Source organism: Lucilia cuprina, chromosome 5 (genome assembly GCF_022045245.1).
Source record: "Lucilia cuprina isolate Lc7/37 chromosome 5, ASM2204524v1, whole genome shotgun sequence".
Lineage (NCBI taxonomy): Eukaryota > Metazoa > Arthropoda > Insecta > Diptera > Calliphoridae > Lucilia > Lucilia cuprina.
This window is the reverse complement of record NC_060953.1, coordinates 32105527-32131045: the sequence shown is the minus strand read 5'-3', so window position 1 is coordinate 32131045 and position 25519 is coordinate 32105527. Positions and strand designations below refer to the sequence as shown.

General features: G+C 32.2%; 1 protein-coding gene across 1 annotated transcript; it reads right to left on the bottom strand.

Annotated features, from left to right (window-relative positions):
- Positions 1-8427: 8427 nt before the first annotated feature.
- Positions 8428-9241, bottom strand: LOC124420150 (E3 SUMO-protein ligase ZBED1-like). Its single transcript, XM_046952229.1, has 2 exons — positions 8810-9241; positions 8428-8748 (listed from the first exon to the last, which is right to left on the bottom strand). Exons 1-2 carry the CDS (start codon positions 9000-9002, stop codon positions 8690-8692), a joined length of 252 nt encoding a protein of 83 aa, XP_046808185.1. The 5' UTR covers positions 9003-9241; the 3' UTR covers positions 8428-8689.
- Between the last annotated feature and the right edge of the window lie 16278 nt (positions 9242-25519).

Here is a 25519-nt window from a genome sequence, read left to right as displayed (position 1 = left end):
AAATCAAAATCATTTTTAAGAATGTGGCAACGCTTTTTATAATGCTCACAAAAAAACTAAACTTTAAAAATCCTTATTTGATAAAAAAATTTTTGATTGACACTACCTTCTTTATTTTTATCATGGCAATTACTATCAAAAATACTCATGAATTTCCTCTCTAATTCTGAACAATAAGCAACGAACTCTTGAGGTGGTTTAACTAGGTGACAGTTTTCAAATTGTTTGGCAAAGGTGAAGCTATAATCTAACGGAATTTCTTCGTTGATATCAAAATTTGGTAAGGGGTGATCACATAAATGCATTTTATGCAGTTTGAAATAAAAATATCCGCATATGTAAACAAATGCATTGTTTTCAAGGACAACACTTTCCTCCCTATCAAAACTACTATCATGAACATCTGACTCTCTAATGGATGGACAAGGATTTGGTAAAGAATGAAACTCATCCCATTGGGTATTATTAGCATCTAAACTATTAGCAAAATCTACTATGGAAAAATCTAATATTTTATCTTCCTGGGAAACAGTTTCACAGTTTCCATTTACTACTACATTGACATACTGAAGGCCCCACCTCTTTTGGAATGAAATGTTGTTTAACCAACTGTTAATAAATTTAAAAGTTTTTGTTATATCTATTCCCTTTTCATCAATAATTTTAATGGAAAGAAGTTTTTTCGAGGCCTGTCTAAGGAATTCCAACTGTTCGTCGGAAGCATTAAAAATTGTCCCCTCTGTACGGCTATTGAAAATGTCAAAAAGATCGTTAAAAAATTCTAAATAGTCAGCGGTGCTCAAAAATGTTGAAGATCTAGAATAATCTAATTTCCCTGAAGCTTGTAGTATTAGCATTCCGGTAACAACAGTACGGCTTAAAACTTGAGCTGCTAAGTTGACTTTCATTTTTTTTGGAAATTATTAGGATGAATATGCTCCATACTTAGCTTAGGGGCACATTTTATGGAATTTGAATCTACTTTGTGGAAATGAATCACGTCTTTCCAAGATACAAGCTTATTTTCAAAATAAATTTTATTGCCTTTATTTAAAAGACAATTCCGACTGCTTTTCAAAAGGTGAGGACTGTCGTGCATAAAATGCATCTGTTTGTCATTCACCTCAAATTATGGTCGTTGGACAGTTACTACAACACTCTTTGAAAAGTTGACGAAATTGGCTCCTTGATCGCAAACGAATTGGCAAGGTTTCAATTCTATGTCTTGTAACTTCGATATTGCCTCGAAAATATATTTTTTCATAACATGTCCTTTACAACTACCTTTTACAAAGAAATAAGAAACAGCTTGCGACCAACTATTGCCACCTATTCCACTTGCCATAATAACCATAGCGCTAGTCGCTATATTTCGTGAACGATTTTCGTCCCCGAAATCCTCTAGGCCTATTATTTTGTCTTTAAACCCATCGTAATCAAGAAAAGATTTCAAAGACATTTCGTCACAAGATACACTAACGTACTTCTCTTCCTCCTTAAATCCGCGTGCACGTTCTTTTAACGCTTCATAAGTTCCATTTAAATTACCTGGAGATTTTGGCCAGTCCTTTACAAACCGTTGTAAAGTTCTAACTTGAGGCCAATCCAGCAAAATAATTAAGTAACGGTATACTAAAGGAGAAAGGAAATACACAGCTAGAGCTATTAATTTTAAGCCAATACCATACCGACGATTTTTGGGCTCTCTATTATGATTAATTAAACTATTTTCTAAACAACCCGACATAGAATTTGATACTTTCGACGACATATCATTCTTCTTCTTCGACTCAAATTCCAATTTCTCAACTTTTTTCTTGTATTTATCTACCTGTGTCGATAACCTAGCATTTTCTGTCTGTAATCTGGATTTAATCCGTTTCTCTGTCAAATATCGTCCTCGGAAATTGTCGAGTGCCGTTTGTAGTGTCCTTAATTTGTAGGAATAGGTTTTCTCTGTGGCTCCCACTGTAATATCTATGTCACCTACGTCTTCTTCTAGAACCTCAATATTAGAATTGTCTTCTGTCGTCTGAATATCTATTAGAGCATTTACGCTATTTTGCGTCACAATGTCTGTCATAGGAATGTCCTCGTCTGTTAAATTATCTGAGCTATCTAAACCTGTTGTATTTTCTTCGTTGAGAATTGAAACTGGAGTTGAATTTAAAAAATTAGATTCTAAAGGCAAACTGTTCTTTAGTTCAGAAGTTTCACTTTTTGGAACAGCAAATTTAGATATTTTATTCCCAAAAATGAATTCTTCCGAAAAATGCCGACTACATGCATATAAGCGTTTCACCGATGACTTCACACGTAATATGCGAAGCCATTCGGCACGTCTAGAAAAAACAATAACGTTAAGGTATTAAAATTAATGTGTCCAATATTTTTATATTGTAAAAAAAGTATATTCGCATTAGCCCAATTCACAATCTAGTGCATATTTTTAGAATTCACTAACAAAATATACTGAAATACTCATGCTACGGGTTATAAAATATACTACACTTAAATACGTAGTTATTATTTACTTAAAATTTTGCAATACAAACAGACAGCTTGAAAAATAAATAATTTATATAAAAACAATTAAAAAAAACTTAAAATTACAAAAGTAATAAAAAGAAGAAATTAAACAAAAAATTTTGCTTCTAGAAGCACCGGAGATAGAGGAATGAACGAATTTAAAGCAAAAAGCCCCCAAAAAGCAGAAAAAATCGTTCAGAATTAATAGCATATACATATTTAAAATTTGAAAAAAATACACCAAATCGTGAATTGGGCTATTAAATATATATGTAAAAGTACTCAAATAATGGACTCTCATGCTTAATTTCATGCTTTTAGCTTCAATATAATAGAAAACAAGTGCGAGTTGTATATTTGGTTTTGCCGAATCATATATACCCTTCACCATGAGTGTTACAAAAACATTCATTATGAGTTTTATTACAAAAAATCAAAAACTACCAGTTGCAAAACAAACAAGTAAGAGTGCTATATTCGGCTGTGCCGAATCTTATATACCCTTCACCATAGTGTATTTTAAACATAATTGATCTTACAGTCTAGTTAATAAAAACATTAAAAAAATTTGAGTCGATTTAAGCCGAATGTTTCGGCGGCGGCTCAAGCAACTAAATATAGTTCGGCGGCGGCTAAGCTCCGACTCGAAGCCGGTCGACTTCGACCTCTGATTTATTGCTGGTAAACATTGACGAGACGTAGAATTTGTTTTTGTTTATCGTAAAAAAATTGTTTTAAAAAGCACTTGGAAAAAATTTGTGTTAGTTTTAAATTTCAAACTTACATTATTCGCATAAAAATTTTTGTACAATAACTCACAATCTACTCTCATATAATTGAAAACGTTTTAAATACTTTTTTCTATTCATCAAAAAATATATTTGCAAAACAAAAGGGAAAATTATTTTATTTTAACAAAAAATGCAAATCATATTTTTTTGCTGTGTATACTTTGTATGTTTGAATTTCAAACATACCAAAATATACACAGCTGAATAAAACCAAATACATCTACACACACACTTGTACATCTTTTTCTATGTACAGTGTTTTTGTTGCTTTTTTAACAATTTTTTGATGAAATTTTCAGAGGTTGTCTCGGATTTTTGCTCATATCTCCGTTATTTACCGACCAATTTTGCTGATTTTAAATAGCGATCTTCTCGAAAGCATGTCTAATAGAATTATTGAAGATTCAGACATCGCCGATATCTGGGGTCCTCTAAAAACTGATTTCAACAGACAGACAGACGGACAGACAGACAGACAGACAGACGGACATGGCTTAATCGACTCCGCTATCTATAAGGATCAAAAATATATATACTTTATAGGGTCGGAAAATTATATTATAGAAATTACAAACGGAATGACAAACTTATATATACCCTTCTCACGAAAGTGAAGGGTATAAAAAGTACCAGAAAGTCTCAATTTAGAGATTTTAAATCAATCAGGGTGTTACCTGTGCGTATAAAAGCCAAATCATTGAACGATGTAGTACCAAAAGTACTTTCCTGCTGATTTTCACTAACTTAGGACTCTTAATGTTCATGTTTCTAGGTTCAATATTATAAAAATATCAATAGAATAGTCAATTGACTAATCAATAGATCAGTCAATTGACTAATCAATAGATCAGTCAATTGACTAATCAATAGACTAATCAATTGACTTATCAATTGACTAATCAATAGACTAATCAATAGACTAGTCAATTGACTTATCAATAGACTAGTCAATTGACTAATCAATAGACTAATCAATTGACTAATCAACAGACTAGTCAACTGACTAATCAATAGACTAATCAATTGACTAATCAACAGACTAGTCAACTGACTAATCAATAGACTAGTCAATAGACTAATCAATTGACTAATCAACAGACTATTCAATTGACTAATCAACAGACTAGTCAACAGACTAATCAGTAGACTAGTCAATAGACTAATCAATTGACTAATCAATTGACTAATCAACAGACTAGTCAACTGACTAATCAATAGACTAGTCAATAGACTAATCAATTGACTAATCAATTGGCTAATCAACACACTAGTCAACTGACTAATCAATAGTCTATTCAATAGACTAATCAATAGACTTATCAATTGACTAATCAACAGACTAGTCAACTGACTAATCAATAGACTAGTCAATAGACTAATAAACTGACTAATCAATTGACTAATCAACAGACTAGTCAACTGACTAATCAATAAACTAGTCAATAGACTAAGCAATTGACTAATCAATTGACTAATCAAGAGACTAGTCAACTGACTAATCAATAGACTAGTCAATAGACTAATCAATTGACTAATCAATTGACTAATCAACAGACTAGTCAACTGACTAATCAATAGACTAGTCAATAGACTAGTCAATTGACTAATCAATTGACTAATCAACAGACTAATCAATTGACTAATCAACAGACTAATCAATTGACTAATCAATTGACTAGTCAATAGACTAATCAACAGACTATTCAATAGACTCGTCAATTGGCTAATCAATAGACTAGTCAATAGACTAATCAATTGACTAATCAACAGACTAATCAACTGACTAATCAATAGACTAGTCAATAGACTAATCAATTGATTAATCAACAGACTAGTCAACTGACTAATCAATAGACTATTCAATAGACTAATCAATAGACTTATCAATTGACTAATCAACAGACTAATCAATAGACTAGTCAATAGACTAATCAATTGACTAATCAATTGACTAATCAACAGACTAGTCAACTGACTAATCAATAGACTATTCAATAGACTAATCAATAGACTTATCAATTGGCTAATCAATAGACTAGTCAATTGACTAATCAAAAGACTAGTCAATAAACTAATCAATAGACTAATCAACAGAGTACTAATCAATAAATTAATTAATGACTGGTAAATAGTGTAATTCTTACACCAGTCTATATAATAATTCATATGCCAGTATAAATGTTTGTGTAATCATTTGTAAAAGTTTTTGTGTAATTTTCAATTTACATTTTGGACATACATTTTTCCCATTGAAATTGTAAAATGAAAATTCACTTTCTGGCTTCACTGGACACTTAAAAATTCAAACTCCTACCTTGTCGGATCCTTCGGAAAGCGGTGAAGATTCTCCCCTCCTGGACAATCCTTAACACATTTGCGGCTCCTGAAAAATAAAGAGAATATTAGAAAAAAATTAATTTAAAAATTTCCAAATGAAACTTACATGTTGCTGTTTTTTTGTTTTGTTTTTTTTTTTCTGCGGCCAATAAAAAATTACGAAACTCCAACTACTACTCTTAAATGACACAACAGAAATGAGGAATTTGCGCCGAGTTTTAGTGCATCTTTCCGCCGCTCGGTGGCCGTGTCGCCTCTGCTTACTTTGTGTTCAAAAGTACCGTGATACTCCCGAGTCTTATTTGATACTTTCTTGATTTACGTTATAAAAATACTAGATTTTTATAACCGCCGTTGCCCGGTGTTTTAATTGGTTTCATAACATTATACATACTTGAATTTTCATTCATTCAAAATTCTTAAGGAATAAATTTCTTATATATATATATATATTTTGTGAAAAATATTTAATGGAATATATGTTATTTAAGTAAAGAAAATAATTGGTGTTTATGCTAAATAGTACTAATTTTAACCGCTTTTATAATATTTTAAATTTAGTGTCTTTATAATATACAAAAGTACAGAACTCCCTTTTGAGTGGGCTTCTAAAATGTGCATATTTCCGATACCATAAAAGGGCGTAGTTGCTTTAGAACAGAAAAATTGGTCTCAAAGCCCAAAAGTAGTTTTTCCCCTTTTGTCCTATTTTTTTGTCATCTTTTGGTCCAACTCTCGCAACAGTACTATGCTGATTCATATTTCTGAAACTTTAAAAAGTTTATTGAAATATCTTTTGGCTTAAGTAAAAACAACTATTGGTATTTATGCTCAAAAGTACAAATTTTGACTGCTTTTCACCTATTTTACCCCATTTTTGCGCCCTCCTACTTCAAGTTTTAAAAAACGATATAGCCTATAACACATATAAAATACATAAAAATTATGAGATAAACTATATTTTATCGTGCACAAAGAAAATAAAAAAATAAAAGGGAAAAAGAAAATTAATTTAATTCGATAAAATATTATAAAATATGTGTTTTTAATACTTGTGGTTCATAAAGTATATTATAGTCACCTAAAAGTTTCTTTGGATTTTCTTAACCATTTGAGAGAATTTTCGTTGGTTTTTGATATTTTCTTAAGCTAGCTTATGCACATTATAGTTGGGCCTTAATTAGGGATGCAACATCGCTCATAAAAACATCGATGTTTGAAAATATCGATGTTTGTATGATAAACATCGATGTTAAAAAACATCGCTAATGTGAACGATACATCGATGTTTTTTCCGATGTTTTAATTTGGCCATTATTTAATTTTAAAAATCAATATACATTAAATATTTCGGATTTAATGAAAAAATATTATTTATTTCAATTACAATCTAATAATTTTGTAATAGAGTTAAGGAAAAGAAGCTTTGATAATCTGGTCCCTAGAAGCCTATTTCTGTCCTGAGTAATGGTTGCTCCTGCTTCCGAAAACAAACGCTCGCTTGGCACAGAGGTTGCAACTATGGGGAGATATAGCATTGCAATCTTTGAAAGTTTAGGAAACAGAGATTTCATATCCTCCCAAATCTCAATAGCGTCACTTTTTATTGGTGTAACTGGAGATGACAGGTACATCTGTACTTCCGTTTCACTGATAGTGTCTGTTATAGCTGTGGAAGATGATTTATTTTTCATATTTTTGTGTGTTAATTGTTTGTGGTATTTCCAGATATCAAATTCTGAATTATCTTCGTCATCATCAGATGTATCATTATTGGATGTTGTAGATGAGCTTGATGTATTGAATTCTCGCACATACTTATTTAAACAATTTATTACTTTTCCTTTGGCCATGGAATTTTTGAAATGCATAAACTTAAATCTAGGGTCGAGTGTAGTTGAGATAGAAAGAATTGCCGAATGTTCTATATTATCAAACCGTCTCCCAAGTTGTTTTTTTATTTCTTCTTTAAATTGGGAAATCATTTCATTTTTTGGTTTCATATTTTCTATTACTTCCCAGACACAGCTTACTAGCGGAATAACTTTACTCACGGTTACGTAGCTATCTCCAGAAATTTCCTTTGTTAGTTTCTCAAATGGGCTCAGAATTTCTATCATTTCTTTTATGCAGTCTATTTCGCTACTTAAAATCATTGGGGGAGCTTCCGGCCGATTCAACAGTATTGCTCCTATAATTGACACTAATTCTATGAAACGCTGTAGCATATAAAAGCAAGAATTCCATCTGGTGCGAACATCAAGGATCATCTTTTTTATTTGTCCTTCTTTTAATCCCATATTTACTTGTCTTTTCCTCAACTCATCACTTGCATTGACGCTTCTTTTAATGAATTTTATTATATTTCGAACTTTGCTGATTAATTCCGTGCAGTCTGTTGCATTGTCAATGGATTTAGTTACAACTAAGTTGATGGTATGAGCAAAGCAAGGAATAATTTTCTTTTCACCAAATATTTCTCTATTAACTTTCATTACAGTGCTATCATTATCTGTGATTACAGGTGAAACCTTGGGAACAGAAATATGCCACTCCGCGAAAATTTCTTTAAGTTTCTCCTTTATGTACGCTGATGTGTGACTTTCTGTTAATTCAAAAACACCTAACGTACCGCTGAGGAGTTTTAGTTTGTCCAAAAAGTGTATGGTAACACCTACGAATGATTTATTCTGCATTGTTTCTGTCCAAATATCATAGGTGATACAATAACTTTCTGCATTATTTATAAATGATTTAAAAATTGCTCATAACCTCATATTTTGTATCAATCCTAGATTTTATTGTTTCTCGACTTGGCACTTTATACAATGGGCAAACTTCCTTCATTAGCTGCAAAAAGCCTTTACCCTCTACTGTGGCAAATGGCTTATTGTCCATGATTATAAAATTCACAACAGCTTCAGTTATTTTCTTTGATTTAGCTCCATCCTGCGTGGCTATACTTTTCATATTTCTGATGAAGTCATCAACATTTGGTTGTTTTGGTTTTTTGGAATTGACAGCAGCAATGGTTAACGCAGTACTACCAAGTGAAATTTGTGATGAAGCACTTTTTTCAACGCTGGCTGAGCTGGTTGAAGCAATTATATCAATTGTTTCTACGTCCATATAATTGTCAATGGTACTACTACCTGTTTTAGCCTTCTTGCTTTTTACATCTTCATCTGCCAGTTGCTGCGAATGAACGTTTTCTAAATGACCACGAAGATTACTCGTATTGCCTGAAGTTTTTAGGGTTTTGTTACATATCTTGCAGACAGCTTCTTTATCCCCAGCTTTATTAAAATAAGTCCAAATTTTACTTTTCAATTTATTTGGTGGCATTGTGTTCTATAAATATTTTATATATGGTACAAATGTATACTAGGAAAATTAATTGGAATTAAACTTACAGTAATACATTAACTGCTAAATTTGTCTAAGTATGCGGCAGCACCTTATGGCAAAACTTTACAAGAATGTAAAAAATAATCAACAGAAATTATTTATTAAAAAAAACGATGACAGTGATGCCACACAAACACGCTTTAAACATCAGCAGAACATTCCGTGTTCTGTTGTTTTTAAATCTATAAAAAATTTTGAAAAAAATATAAAACAGTGTGAATACACGTAATTCAAATATTTTTTGTAAAATTCTAAAATGTTTAGTTTAAAATATATTCGAATCACACTGTTAAAAAGTGGAAGACTATTATATTTTAGTTTTTTTTTTATCAATTCGAAAAAAAGCACAGGCACATATTAAAAGAACGATGTCGATGTTTTTTGGTTTTGACGCCGATGTATCGCCGATGTATCGTTTATAAAAACATCGATGTTAACATCGATGTTTATGAACAAAACATCGATGTTTTCTAAATATCGATGTATCGTTTGCATCCCTAGCCTTAATACCTTATTACACAGACTGATAAAGTGTTAAAAAAAAGTCGAAACCCTGAGACCGAGTTAGACGTTTCTAAAGGATTGAGCGCTAAATTCGAATCTGATCTTATACATTCTCCATAAGATCTCGGATTTTAGATATTGTGTTCTGAAATTTTAGAAATCGCCATTTTTGGTCCTTTTTGAGACGTTATAACAGCGCCAAGACAACTTCATTTGTAAAATACTGTATGTCATCTAAAAGTATATTCTATTAGCTTTATAACCCAAATGTGAACTGATTTTCATTAAGGCCGGATTTTTTAAAATATAACATATTTATCCAATTCACAATCGATGTCGTATCATTGAAGCGTTGTATGTCATAAAATTTTTTCAAAAATATTTTTTTGAAACAAAAACAAATCAATAATAATAAATTACGATATACTACGATACACCCGCACAACACCGATTGTGAATTGAACAATTATATTTTACAAAGTACAATATCATGGTGATATTTGTATGAGATACCATGCAACCATTTCCTGGACAAGAAATTGTGTAGCAAATTTCATCAAAATATATCCAAGAGGTTAACACTGAGTGACGGACAAAGATTCACCATATCAACTGATAATGCTCTTTCTACTTCTGTTAAAAAGGTATAAATATGTATGTATTTCAGAAATTATAAATTTTTAGCAAAAAAATATTTACTTAGTACTGAAACAAAATCTCTTTTTCCATTTCTGCACTTGAAAATATTTTTTATTACTTAACATTATATTTTTCGAAAATTTTAAGTTATTTTCGATTTTTTTAAAGATAAATTTATCTCTGTTATAAAAACCCAAAAAATATAAAAAATTTGAACTGGTGTTCAAAGTTGTTTAAATTAGTTCTTCTCGTCCGAATGGGTTGAAATATGGCATGCAGATTTCACCTAATGAAAATACATTATAATGTTCGAAATTAATTTCGAAATTTGAACTAATGTTAAAAAATTTATAAAACCTATTGAATAATGGCAATGCAAATTGTCTTTTGAATAATTATCAATGAAATCGTTTTATTAAAAAGCATTGCCATTAGACAAAATACTTAATGCTAATGAAAAAAATATAATATAAAAATATAATTAAAATTTTTTTCAATTTAATGACTATTCCCATGTATGAACTCATGTAAAAATTATATTTGAATATTATTTTTGATGTGAAAACAAAACTACTGTAAAGTGAAAAAATATGAAATGAGAGCACCTTCTTCTTGTGGGACTTCGTATTTTTTGTGATTCATGTATAAGAAAATAATTTGATATACCGAAATATCATTTGAGTCCGTAGAGCATATTTCTTCAGAAAATACTTTGCGGTAACAAGAGAAAACACGTTCTGAAGGAGCGCTTATATCCTCGTTGTTTTCAGCGCATTTATATAACGTAGACCAAATGAATTGTTGGATATTTCTCTCCCTCTAGTATCTTCGAGGCTTCTTAAAAGGGTCGAATTATGCATATCCAACACAGCAGTTATATTTCTTAAATCAATATTCTGATGTATTCATGTCTTTCTTGTAATATAAAAACAACCTTATCCCAACTGTTTTTAATGACGACAACATACGACAGGCTATTCCACCTTGATGGATAAAAGCTTTTAAAGGACTTTGTTATATTTAAATTTATTCCAGACTTTTTAGAGTACCTCACTATCTTGGTGGCTACATCGCAAAGAAATTTTACTTCTTCCTCTATGAATTTCTGAATAACAGATAGTTAATTCGATATATACCTATGGGCAGCGCTGCGTAAAGCAAAAACCATATTTGATCCTCTGTCGCAGAATAAGTTATCACCCAAAGGATTTCAGAATAATTGATAAAAAATCAGTGGACATTAAAATTTTATAATGGTATATATAACTCACTAGTACATTTTTCGCCATTCATGCTGCGTATTCCCTACAAAAAGTTATTCAATTGTGTATCTTTTATATAATGCCAAACACGATTTGTGTAAATAGCTGTTCGTCCACAAAACGGTGGTAAGGGAAAACCCAATGTTCTTTACTTTAGTGATATCGGATTTTATCTCAGAAAATGCTACATCGTAAAGCTTACAAACATTTCTTTCTACTGTTGTTGAGTGTGGAAGTAATGATTTTACATCGACCGATGGACAAAACGAAACTTTTCTTGGAAAACTTTTGATTTTTGTGTGTAAGAGAAAGAAAAATAAATATCAGTCGTCTCTTTCTCTCACACACGAAATCAAAAGTTTCTCAACAAAAGTTTCCTAGTGTGAATCAGGTCTTAATGTCCACACATAGAAACTTTTATTGCTGAAACTACATATTAATTGCATTGAATGAATGTTGCATGAATGAGAAGAATGACTGCCGGTCCACATTATACCTGGTTCACACTGGGAAACTTTTGTTGAGAAACTTTCGATTTTGTGTGTGAGAGAAAGAGATGGTTGATATTTCTTTCTCTTTCTATTACACACAAAAATCAAAACTTTCCCAAAAAAGTTTCCTAGTGAACCAGGACTTTTTTTGTTAGTGTTGCCTTATTTATGATTCTTAAACGTTGTTTCTATTATTTTGTTTAATAATATATAGGTATATTTATTTTTAAATATTTGTTAATTAAATGTTGAGTTGAATATGTTCTACAAATATACTTTCATAATTTATACAAATTTGGTGAAATAACGAGAAATTGATTATTAAAATATGAGTTTAGTTGAAAAATATTTTAATTTTTAAAGTTATTTATTTAAATATTTATAAAAATATAAAACATTTAACAAGCAAATATCTAAAATATTTATTATTTTTGGATTTAATGTAATGTAAATTAAATTCACGCATTCGAGTGATCGCACACGATATAGAATAAAAATAAAGCAACTGCCAAAAATACGAATGCTTAACAAAAGAGATAACAAAAACCCCTCAAATAACGATTCGTGAGCCTTTTGCTACTTCCCTTTCTTCATTACCAACTTTTTCTACAAACTTGTGTCGCATGGCTCGTGTCGCACGTTGGTGTCCCCTCAGATAAAAGTGTTATGAATCTAAGAAAGCGCCCTATAATGCAAAAAGCATCGAAATAGTGTAAAAAGCACTTAGCACAACTTTCTAAATGTAAACCTTTTGTGCAACTCTGTAAAAAAGTTTATTATGTTCAAGCATTTCTTTTTTGTATACGTTCACTGTGAATTAATATAGAAAAAGCTCGCATGCGTTAAGAATATTTACATGTTAACGTGGTTGAAATATACACTTATCGTAAAAGCTATTTCAACAGTATTTAAAAGCTTTATCCCCCTTTTATTTAAACGGACTAAAAACTTTTTATTTAAATCGAAGGGGTTTTTCTGTTATAGCCGATTTCTTTAAATGCGAAAGTACATTTTCATTCTTACAAATATTGAAAACAACAAATAAATTCAATGTTTGTTATTGTTTTCAAAATATTTAAAAAAAGATGTTTCGCTATTGTGAAATAGGCAGTTAAATTTAAATGTTATTTTTATGACTAACAAATTAAATAATTACATGATTCGCCATACAATATGTAATTCGGTTTGCATTTCCTAGGATTTACGAATGGATTACTTAGTATCATCTCCAATTTTTATCGGATATTTATTAAAGTCAGTTGTTCAAAAATAAAAAAAAGTAGGAAAGTATAGTAGGGCATGGCCGACCATACACCATGAGTATATTTTTAAAATTTTTATTTTTCATAAAAAAAATTTATGTTGAATTTTACCTTAATTCCAAAGTATTTAAATAATTTATTGATAAAACAAGTAAGTAACAACGCAATGACACCAACAGCATCCAAACATACAAAAAAATACATAGTTGAATAAAACCAAATACATCTACACACACCGATATCTGGGGTCCTCTAAAAACTGATTTCAACAGACAGACAGACGGATATGGCTTAATCGACTCCCTTCTCACGAAGGTGAAGGGTATAAAAACCAAGTTTTCACATACAGTAAATCAATTAAGTAATTTGCTTATGTAAAATTTAATATACTTTAAGACAAAACTTTATCTGAACAATTATTTTTAGCAAAATAAAGCAATTTGTTTGTTGTATATTTTAAAGAATTTCTTATATTTTAATTTTATACAATAAAAAGTAAAATCGTGATATTAATTAACGAAATTTTTGATAAAATGTGAACGTATTATTAATTTTTAAGGTCAATAAAGTATTTTGCTTTTTTAGGTGTTTGTTAATTTTTTAATATTGTTGCATTTTATTTATTTTTTTTTGTAAAATTTAATATTTTTATTACTCCTATATCTCAGAATAACATGATATATTAGATAATCTATGGATTTGGACCTAGAAAAGATGTTTAGTGGTGTATAAATCTGTATATTATAACAAAAGTAATCTGGGTTTTTGGTTGAATTTGAATTTTGTATTGATAAACAAAAACTACATTACGGAAACCCCATCTATTAGGGGAGTAATGTGTGAATTTTATTAAGAATTGCATAATATTGATTCTATTTCAATAAAGCTAACACTAAATACCATCCTAGCCACTCTTAGTATGAGGATATTACCGTATACCAATATAGAACTATAACATGCTAAAATCTTGATTTTCTACATCATACTTTGAATGCTTTATTTTATGAATAAAATACAGTACGCCGGACCTGGATAGTTATTCTTGATTTGGGTTCTAACTATATATAAGTGTATGTATTAGCTAAAAAAATATTGCTTTTGTTTGTAAATATCTAAATTATGTATTTTTCCTGTTCCACACGATAGTTCACTTTATATTGTTTCCAAGCAACCTAAGGCATGTTTAGAGGTCTAAATTTAAACATAGTGTTCTTTTAATTTCGTATATGGACTTTGGAGAAGATAAATAAGGACTTCAATGGTTTTTGCTTGGATACAAGTCGCTCTCGTTTGGCGGTTAAAGATTTTGAAAGACCACTCAGTGCGTTTTTTTAATAATTCTTTGTGTTAGTTCATCAATTTCTATATTTTTTAATGATTGATTAAAAATCTCATAATTGAATTTCACTGATTTATACTTGTTCTAAAAACCTAAAGTTATTTTTTATATTGGAATTGCCTCATTATTTGCCTTTAAACATTTTTAACGCAAATAACTACACAGTTTCACACAATGAGGATATGATTTTTAAAAATTACAATTGAAAAATTCTTAACGTATTTGTCCTTTTAACAATAAAACAATAAATTCCAAAATGCAAAATACTTTATTGACGTGCAAAAAAATAATAAAATGCAACAATAAATGCCCCAAACTTTTTATTTTAATATTTTTTTCTTGGTTTTCCCATTCTATGCAATCTATATTTTCAATTGGAAAATAAAAATTTACATTCTACCGGTTTTTTTAATTTTATTAATGAATATATTTTTAAACAACAGTTAGTTTTGTTGAGTTTCATTGCTATTCAAATGGTTGCAAGTTAATTTTAGACGTTTAAGACATTTTTGAAGGGGGTTTGTATGGGGGCTAGGGTCAAATAAGGGGCGATCATTACGAAAATCTGCAGTGTCATTTATACTTACATAAAACTTATTTTTGCCAATTTTTAGAGAAATAATAGAATATTTGTAATTATGGCATAAAAAGTACAAATCGGAAGGTACGGTTATATGGGAGCTAGGTGAAATAATAGACCGATTTCAACCATTTTATAGGCTTCGTCCCTGTGCCAATAAACATGTTTGGTCCAAATTTCATCAAATTATCTTTGAAATTGCGGCCTGTACCTTGCACACTTTACATGGACAGTCAGCCAGCCGGACGGACATGGCTTAATCGACTCAGAAAATGATTCTGAATCGATCGGTTAACTTTAAGGTAGGTATTGGACCAATACTTTTGTATGCCCGATAAAGTTTTGAGAATATATTTGTATAATATTTATTTTTGCTGAATTTCAGAGCGATATTTGTGTTTATAAGTTAATTTTGGACATTCAAGTAATTTTCCGAAAGGGACTTTGTATGGGTGCTAAGGTCAAATGATGCCCGATCTTTATGAAATTTGGCAAGATCATTAAGGCTTTTATAAAACTTAGTTATATTTAACATAATTATGAGCTCAGAAGCCCTTTTCGGGGGGTTCTGTTGTAAGGGGGCTAGATGAAATAATAAACCGATTTCATTCATTTTCAATAGGATTTGTCCTTGGGATAAAAAGCGTGTGTGCCAAATTTCATCCAATTATCTTGAAAATTGCGACCTGTACCTTGCGCACAAGGTTTACATGGACAGCCTGCAGGGAGCCGGCCAGACGGACAGACATAGCTAAATCGACTCAGAAAACGATTCTAAGCCGATTGGTATTATTGTACGTTACAAACATCACCATCAGCAAAAACCCAATATACCCTCTCCATTAAAGTGGTGTAGGGTATAATTAAACGCATATAAATAAATCAGAATCGGTTGTTCAATGTATAAACACAAATTTAATAGTTTTTGAGACATTTGTTGGTTTTAAAAGTCCATAAATTAGACGAATAAATACGGCGTCTTCCTCACAACTCTCTAACAATGGATTCCTGTTACAAAAATATTAAAAATTAAGTTGCAATATCTTGAATTTTAGTAAATAAATGCCATTTTTATCACTCACACTTAGAGTTTTTGAAAAATATAAGAAATTAACTATGAGGCATAAATTCAGATCCCTATGTTTGTAATTCATGAATAATTTTTTTCTTAATTATACCCTTCACCTTCGTGAGAAGGGTATATATACAGTCACACAGATAATTATACGTACCCCCCATAAAATGCTGTATATGAAGTAATTAGCGATTTTAAATTATTTTTTTTTCAATTAATTTGCAGGTATATTTACCATTTACTTAATCAAATAAAAAAATCATATTTACTATGCGTTTTAAGCGTCTAAACGCAAAAAACACATATGGCAACACAGAAAATTGTACGTACGATGCTTTGTGGCGCTGTAAATTAACGGTATTTTTTTTTTTGTAATTACATTAAAATGCTTCAGGCTTCATTTGTACGTAGATTGGCGAAATTTTAAGTAATTTAAAAAGAGTTAAAATTATAGATTGCAAAAATGGGACGAAAAACTAAAGACGTTAGCATTGAAGTGCGGGAACTAATAGTTAAACTCAGAAAAGAAGGAAATTCGTTGAACTCAATCGCTAAGACTATCGGGCGTGCTAAGTCAACTGTGCAAACAATATTAAAACATTTTTCTGAGAAGAATTCATTAGCAAGCAAAGCTAAAACTGGCCGTCCACCCAAAATTTCTCCAAGAGTTGCCCGGTATATTAAAAATGTTGTGGATAAAAATCCTAAAATTACAGCCGTAGAAATAAGAAATACTTTGGAGAATGATCATAATATCAATGTGCATTCTGAAACAGTTCGAAGCGTTTTGAGAAAAAATGGATTCCGTAGCCGCGTGCCCAGAAAAAAACCGTTTATCAATGAAATAAATAGAAAAAAGCGGTTGGATTTCGCACTAAAATATATGGACAAACCCACAGATTTCTGGGCAAATGTGTTATTTAGTGACGAAAGTAAATATAATTTATTCGGATGCGATGGCAAACAAAAAATTTGGCGTAAAAAAAATACAGAGTTGCAGCCGAAAAACCTTATTCCCACCGTTAAACATGGCGGTGGTTCGGTAATGGTTTGGGGCTGTATGTCGGCGAGTGGAGTGGGAAAACTACAATTTGTGGAAACAACTATGGATCGTTTTGTATACCTTGACATTCTTAAAAGTAGTTTGAAGGAATCGGCAACCAATTTGGGTCTCAGTGGTACCTGGTATTTCCAACAAGATAACGACCCTAAGCACACTTCGCATCTTGTGAAGGAGTGGCTACTTTACAACGTACCGAAACAGCTCCATTCGCCTCCCCAATCGCCAGACCTCAACCCAATAGAACATCTGTGGGATGAATTAGAACGTCGCATAAGGAAAAAATCATTCAGGAACAAACAAGAACTGAAGGAGGGCCTAAAATACGAATGGAGCCAAATAAATAGTGAAACTACAAAAAAACTTGTGTTTTCTATGAATAATCGGTTGAAGTCGGTGGTTGAGGCAAAGGGAGGCCGAACCAAGTACTAAACACATAATGTATATAATTCAAATATTAATATAAATTATTTTTTTTTATCGTACGTATAATTATCTGTGTTGCGAAAATGCGTTTTTTGTGTTTTTTATAATTTAAAGGTATTCTAATCTATTTTAAATAATGAAATAAATGTTTTTGTTTGATAATATAAACTTTTAAATAAATACTTTTTTTATTTTATTCCAATTATGAGCGGTACGGTACATTTATGAGGGGTACGTAATATTTTCTGTGTGACTGTAAGTTTGTCATTCCGTTTGTAATTTCTATAATATAATTTTCCGACCCTATAAAGTATATATATTCTGGATCCTTATAGATAGCGGAGTCGATTAAGCCATGTCCGTCCGTCTGTCTGTCTGTTGAAATCAATTTTTAGAGGACCCCAGATATCGGCGAAATCCGAATCTTCAATAATTCTATTAGACATGCTTTCGAGAAGATCGCTATTTAAAATCAGCAAAATCGGTCGGTAAATAACGGAGATATGAACAAAAATCCGAGACAGCCTCTGAAAATTTCATCAAAAAATTGTTATAAAAGCAACAACAACACTGAATATAGAAAAAGATTTACATGTGTGTGTGTAGATGTATTTGGTTTTATTCAGCTGTGTATTTTTTTGTTTTGTTTGGAATCCAAACATACAAAAAATACACAGCAAAAAAATATGATTTGCATTTTTTGTTAAAATAAAATAATATTCCCTTTTGTATTGCAAATATATTTTTTAATGAATAGAAAAAAGTATTTAAAACGTTTTCAATTATATGAGAGTAGATTGTGAGTTATTGTACAATAATTTTATATGCGAATAATGTAAGTTTGAAATTTAAAACTAACACAAATTTTTCCCAAGTGCTTTTGAAAACAATTTTTTTTACGATAAACAAAAACAAAATCTACGTCTCGTCAATGTTTACCAGCAATGAATCAGAGGTCGAAGTCGACCGGCTTCTAGTCGGAGCTTAGCCGCCGCCGAACTATATTTAGTTGTTTGAGCCGCCGCCGAAACATTCGGCTCAAATCGACTCAAATTTTTTTAATGTTTTTATTAACAAACTGTAAGATCAATTATGTTTAAAATACACTATGGTGAAGGGTATATAAGATTCGGCACAGCCGAATATAGCACTCTTACTTGTTTTTTTTTAATTTTTAAAAAAATTTTCAAAAAACTATTAAAAATGAGTTAATGGAGACGTAAATTTAATATTTTGGTTTTTATACCCTACACCACTATAGTGGGGAAGGTATTATGCGTTTGTGCTGAAGTTTGTAACACCCAAAAATATTGGTCCTAGACCCATATTAAAGTATACCAATCGCTCTTTCACTTTCTGAGTCGATTTAGCTATGTCCGTCTGTCTGTCGGTCTGTGTGTCCATGTAATCCTTGTGCGCACGATACAGGTCGCAATTTTCAAGATAATTCGATGAAATTTGGCACATGCTCTTTTTTTATTGAGCCCTTAGGCTCAATAGTACGTTAAATGTTTTATAATGTCAACAAAAATTAGTTTTATAGAACAATAAATGACAATACTAATTTTTATTGGAATTGGGCCTCATTTGACCCTGGTGTAGGTTATCATATGGTCGGCAATGTCAATTACATTTATATATAATCAGTCATAATTTGGTAAAAATATTATAGAAAAGAAATTTTGTTAATATTGTTTTGTGTAAATAATTTCACAGTGATACACCAAAAAAATGCAGGGGTTCAATTCCGTTTTGTCCATAGAGTACGAATATATTTTTAGTTTTCCCCGATTATTTTCGAAGTTTTAAATTTTTGTCTCATATTTGTTAACCTTTTAAAATAAGTAAATGTTTGATACATTTCGGTATAAAATACCAAAACACATGTACAGTGTCTCTCATAAGTATTCGAATTTAGGTATAATATGAAAAGAAACCAAATTTAATAACATATTTTGTATGTAAAATTAATAAATTAATTTGTTAAATTGTCTAGACAGTCCTTAGCTTTGATATCACGCATTTTAAAACTTTAAAAATTCACATTTACTTAAATTAATTTAACTTTTTTTTAAAAAAAGTCTATAAAATACTTCACAAAAGTATTCGAATTTTTCCTGTATTTCATGTTTGACCATATTTTACGAAACATAAAAATTAGAATGGAATGGTCTTTTTGCTTAAAATTGTTTTAAGAGGTTACTATCAACCGAAAAGATATATTTTTGGCACGTTTGGCCACAATTTTGGGGCATTTGTACCATCTTTTCATATATCTTTTCATATACTTATCATTAAAATTACGTTTTTTGACATTATTTGCCATTTTTTCTCTTTTTCCAGAGATAAAACCAAAATTTAATATTGGGATTTAATAGATTCCTTGAGGTGTCTAAAAATAATAATTTTTGTTATAAGGATCTGTTTTTAAACATTCCAAGATCTATTTTTGGTATCGTTCTTCTATTTCCAATTAAATTATCTGGATCTTAACACCCTTTTCGTACCACTAGGATCGATATTTTCCGACAAAGTTGGCTGGTATATATTATTGTAGATATAAGCACTAATATATTTTAAATTTTTAAGACATCGTAGCGGTATACAACTCCAAAACATGCCTTAACAAAACGTAATCCTATACAGTATTTTAGTTGTTACTACTCATAACATTCATGATTATGTTGCCCATTACAACAACACTGTATGTTCAAAATTTTGGGTTTATTTTGATCATAGTAGATAATATTTAAACAGATATCAATATTTTTGAGTTAGACCATAATTATATGGTGGCATTCAGCTTAGAGGCCATTTATTATAAAAAGAATGATTCCACTATATTGAATGGCGTTTCTTCGAGCCATGCTTTGGAGTTGTTCACTTCCACAATATATTAAAAACTTAAAACGTATAACAGCTGATATCTAAAACAATATATAGAAGACAAGTTTCCCCGAAAAATTTTGACCCTGGTACTATAAAAATATACTTGAGTTCCAATAAATTGAATTAGCGAAAGAAGAATGATTCCAATAATATATCTTGGAACGTTTAAATACAGATTCTTATAACAAAAATATTATTTTTAGATACCTGAATGAATCTATTTATCTCTGGGAAAAAAGAGAAAAAATACAAATATTGGCAAAAATCGCCATTTTAATGATATTGCATGATAAGATGGTACAAATTCCCCAAAATTGTGGACCAAATGGTCCAAAAATATATCCATTCGGTTGATAGTTACCACTTAAAACAATTTTTAGCAAAACAACATTCGATTCTAATTTTTGTGTTTCGTATAATATAGTCAAATATGAAATACAGAAAAAATTCGTATACTTTTGTGAGGTAATTTTATGGACTTTTTTAAAATAAGGCTAAATTAATTTAAATAAATGTGAATTTTTAAAGTTTTCAAAAGCGTGATATCAAAGGTAAGGACAGTCTAAACCATTTAACAAATTAATTTATTAATTTGCATACAAAATATGTTATTAAATTTGGTTTCTTTTCATATTATACCTAAATTCGAATACTTATGAGAGACACTGTATGTACAAAATTACAGACCATTCGCTTATTATCTGTCAACTTTATGAACATTTAAAATTTAAAAAGTTAAAAAAATGCTTTGAAATTTATCAGAGTTTAATCACTTATTTTAAAACTGGTCTTTCAGTTTATAACTTATAGAGCCATGCTATATAAACAAGAGTCAAGTGACATTAAAAAATCCAGATAATAATTTTATTAGTGGTTTTTGGTGCAAATATATTCGGCAATAAAAACTGTAAACAAAATTTGGCGTTTTTCTATTTTTTAGTATTTTTAGTAGTCCATGTGCGCGCATTAATCAAATTAAATTTATGAAGGGTATTCAATAGGTGTAGTAATTTCACGCAGTTTATGGCATATCTTGTTGATGTCAGAGATCGAAAGACAGTGCAGGACTTTTACAAACTTGCCAAGAATAGGCGTATTTTTTTTAAAAAAGTGACATTTTTTAATGTGACTTTCATAGCTATTCACAAATATTTCGTAACTTTTATTTCATTATAATGAACACCTCCGAGATACATGCGTATTAAAAAATTTGTAAATGCAAACTTTTGATGATAATTATACAAATTTTACAAAATTAAAATTTATATTTCTTTGTATTTTTAACTAAAGACGTGGTGCAAAAATTTTGAAAAATTTATGCATTGAATTATATTCATGGATTAAATAGATATTGCGAATGAAATATAAAAAAATCTTCTGTTACAGCGGTCCTAGAAGCATTTATCTAAAAAAAACATTTTGCTTTCTGACAACTGTAGCACCGTATAATTTGCGGAAATATTAGTGTCAAATAAAAGCTTTCTTTTTGGAACAACAATTTTACGACTTCTTAACCACAAAAATAAATTCACATATATAGCAAATACGGCGAAAAAAAATTGTTGCAAAAATAAAAAATATTAATGTTTTATTTTGATTCGAAATAAAAATATACAAAAAAGCTTCTTTCAAACCGAATGAGATAATGACTTAGTTCATTTGCAATGCATTGAAAATCCTGGCAGCAAAGTCCTGCCAGGCAGGCAACCCTACCTCTGACCTATCTGTGGTCAACCATAAGTTAGTTTTAAGTAAACCCAAAATCATACTGGGTATTATTTAATAAACTTTTTTAAGTGGTTTTATAACATATTTAAATATTCATTCATTCAAAATTTTTAATGAAATTGATAAAAAAAAATTCCTTATAATTTTTTGTGAACAACATTTAATGGAGTATATTTTAGGTATATTTAGTGTGCATGAATCAGGACAATCTTTTATCACATCAGTGGATACATTTTTGACAAATGGCCTACTGATATGTAAATAGATGGTAGAGTGCTGACAAATGGCCTACTGATATGTAAATAGATGGTAGAGTGCTGATACGATTTATGGTACATCTGATAACAGGCGGTCATATATGATAACAGGACTTCTCCTGTTCCCCATGCACAAATCCGCGGACCAAAACTGTCAACCCCACCCCCATCCCCATATTTCCCAATCCACCTAGTTTATCCCTCTTCAATCCAATCCCAAGAACCCATTCCCTCATCCCCCACTTGTAAGGTTAAGGTGGTTGGAAGCAGTGCCGAGAACCTGAATGGCTAGTTAGTGGTTAAAGAGGACTAGTCGTTAACAGCTCCCCTCCGATGCCAGGGCACGGATCGGTTGTAATGCTTAGCCTAGCCCACGTACGCCGTCCCTGCGTGGGTCGTCCACCCATTACGCGCCTACTCGTGGGAATCACATGGAGAAAAAAACAAATAAACAAACAAAAAACAAACAACCCGTGGAAAGCCAGTTGGGGAAACCTAAACTGGTGGACTGCAAACAGCCTGCTATCCAACCTTCTGGTGATATCACGGCTGAACGCAGCGAGGAAATCTTGTCCGTAGTGGCAAGCACCTCATCAGCTGCACAGGCCTTAGCTGGTACGCCAGCAAATACCCCTGCCTCGGGCACTGCGGACCAAGCAGTGACCCCTGCGACTTCTGGACAGGTTGGATCGTCGAACTCGATGTCGGGTCCAACTAATGCCCCCTCAACCGCCCTCACGGCTAACGAAAACCCCCCTAGTCGCAAAGATCCATCTAGGAAGGCTTTTGTTCAAAGGCGTGCCGCCATGCGTTTAGTCGAGCGACTTGGAGTTAAGTCGGTCGATACGCTTACCACGGACGAAAAATCGTCCCTAGATTGGGCTAAAGCCCTACTGGCTCAGCCGGAGTGTTCTGACCCTCCTACAACCTCAGATGCAGTGGACCAAGCTAAATCTGCAGGGCCTAAACGGCAGCGATCGGAGGAAGAACATGCTCTCCAGGCAGTCCCACAGCCGAAGACTAAACGTCAGAAGCAGTTCGAGACTCGTATAGTCAACAGACCCTACAGCGAAGTTGCCAAAAACCCGCTGGTTAGGGCCATTGTTGACAAGAGTGTCAACGACGGAGCTATCTCCCAGGATAAATGGTTGATAATCCGTCAAAAAATGCTGGAGGTGTATTGGAAAATTCTCAAAGAGAATCCCGGTCCATCTCCGCAGAATGATGATGCTGGCTGGTACCAAGGTCACATCAAACTGCTGGCGTGCACGAACGAGCGCTCAGCAAACTTGCTTAAGTTGGCGGTTACGTCTATAGGGGAAGTGTGGCCCGGCGCGAAACTTGACGTGATCCCGGTTAGTGAGATACCTCGCAGACCGAGATCAATCACGGTTATTCCGGCGGAACCACACGAACCAGAGGCGATTCTGGCGTACCTTCAGAGTGGAAACCCTGACCTACCTACCCACAATTGGAAGGTAGTCAAGGTCTCCGAACCTGAAGGTGCTTACAGAAAGGCGGTCGTGGTCCTTAATAAGGAATCGTTGCCGTTACTCCGAGAGAAGCAAGGCAAAGTATACTACGGATTTGATAGTATCAAGCTGCGCGTCTACCGGGGTGACGACAAACTAGACCCCAAACCGGTAAGCACGGACGGAGGAAAGGTAGACGATACCACTAACTCTGACGACCAAATGGACGCCCAATCAAGTACAGACTTGATTGGGAATCTATTTGATATCCAGGGCGAAGTGATTGACGAAGACGAGCTTCTGAAAACAGACCCAGAAGACGCCGACGTCACAATCGTCTACGACCCTGACCAAGATGAAGGTGATCCAAGTGAACCTTCACCACTCTAAAGCAGCTTCAGCTGCATTACACCTCCACCTTGGATATCAAGGGGAGGATATAGCGTTGATCCAAGAGCCGTGGACCCATAACGGCAACATACTTGGAACCAACGTAAAAGGCTATAAAATACTATACGCAAAAGGCACAGGTAACATTAGATCTTGCATACTTGCTAAAAGCACCCTAAATATCTTCATTCTATCTGATTACAGTGATGAAGATACAGTAACCGCAGCATGGGAGACAGAGGAATCCACAATGTGAATCCTCTCCTGCTATATGGCGCACGACCAGACAGACCCCCGCCAAGTAACACGGTCGTCAGGGCAGTAAGTGCAGCAAACGGAAAACGCATCCCTGTTATTATAGGCGCAGATGCAAACGCACACCATACACTATGGGGTAGCACCAACATCAACACACGAGGTGAGTTCGTATTAGACTTCATTTTAAACCATAATCTTGAAGTAGTAAATAGAGGTTCAGAACCTACATTTGTAGTTGCAAATAGACAAGAGGTACTGGACATAACGCTTGTAAATACAAGTCATTCGCACATAATCCGAAACTGGAAAGTATCGGAAGATTGTTCCTTTTCAGATCATAGATATCTCGTATTCTCGATAGAAAAAACACAGGAAAGGAAAACCCCCTTTCTAAACAGAAGAAAGACAAGATGGGAAGAACAAAATCGAATCCTGACAAGTCTTCTTCAAAATACGCCGGAAATAAACAATACAGCAGATATTGATAGAGCTGTAGACAACCTTACACGCTCTCTTAATCAAGCAACAAGAAGAACATGCAAACCTTCGATACCAAAGGGTAAAAGTAAACCTCCTTGGTGGTCCTCGGAAATAGCGAAGACTAGGAATAGATGTCGCAAACTTTTCAATGAGGCCAAAAGATCAGGTGAATGGTCCACATATAAAGCCTCATTGAATAAATTTAAGAATCAGGTTAGGAATGCTAAACGCTGCTCATGGAGAAGCTTCTGTGGTAGCATCGAAAGCTCTTCAGAGACAAGTCGCTTATGCAAAATCCTGTCTAAATCACAAACCGTTCAAGGCTTCATCCAAAAGCAAGAC

Excerpts from the sequence above, each read along its gene's own strand:
- LOC124420150 (XM_046952229.1), bottom strand. The coding sequence starts at position 9,002 with ATGCCACCAAATAAATTGAAAAGTAAAATTTGGACTTATTTTAATAAA. Across the intron at positions 8,749-8,809 it reads AAGCAAGAAGGCTAAAACAG|CTCAGCCAGCGTTGAAAAAA; the intron begins GTAGTAGTACCA and ends TGCTTCAACCAG.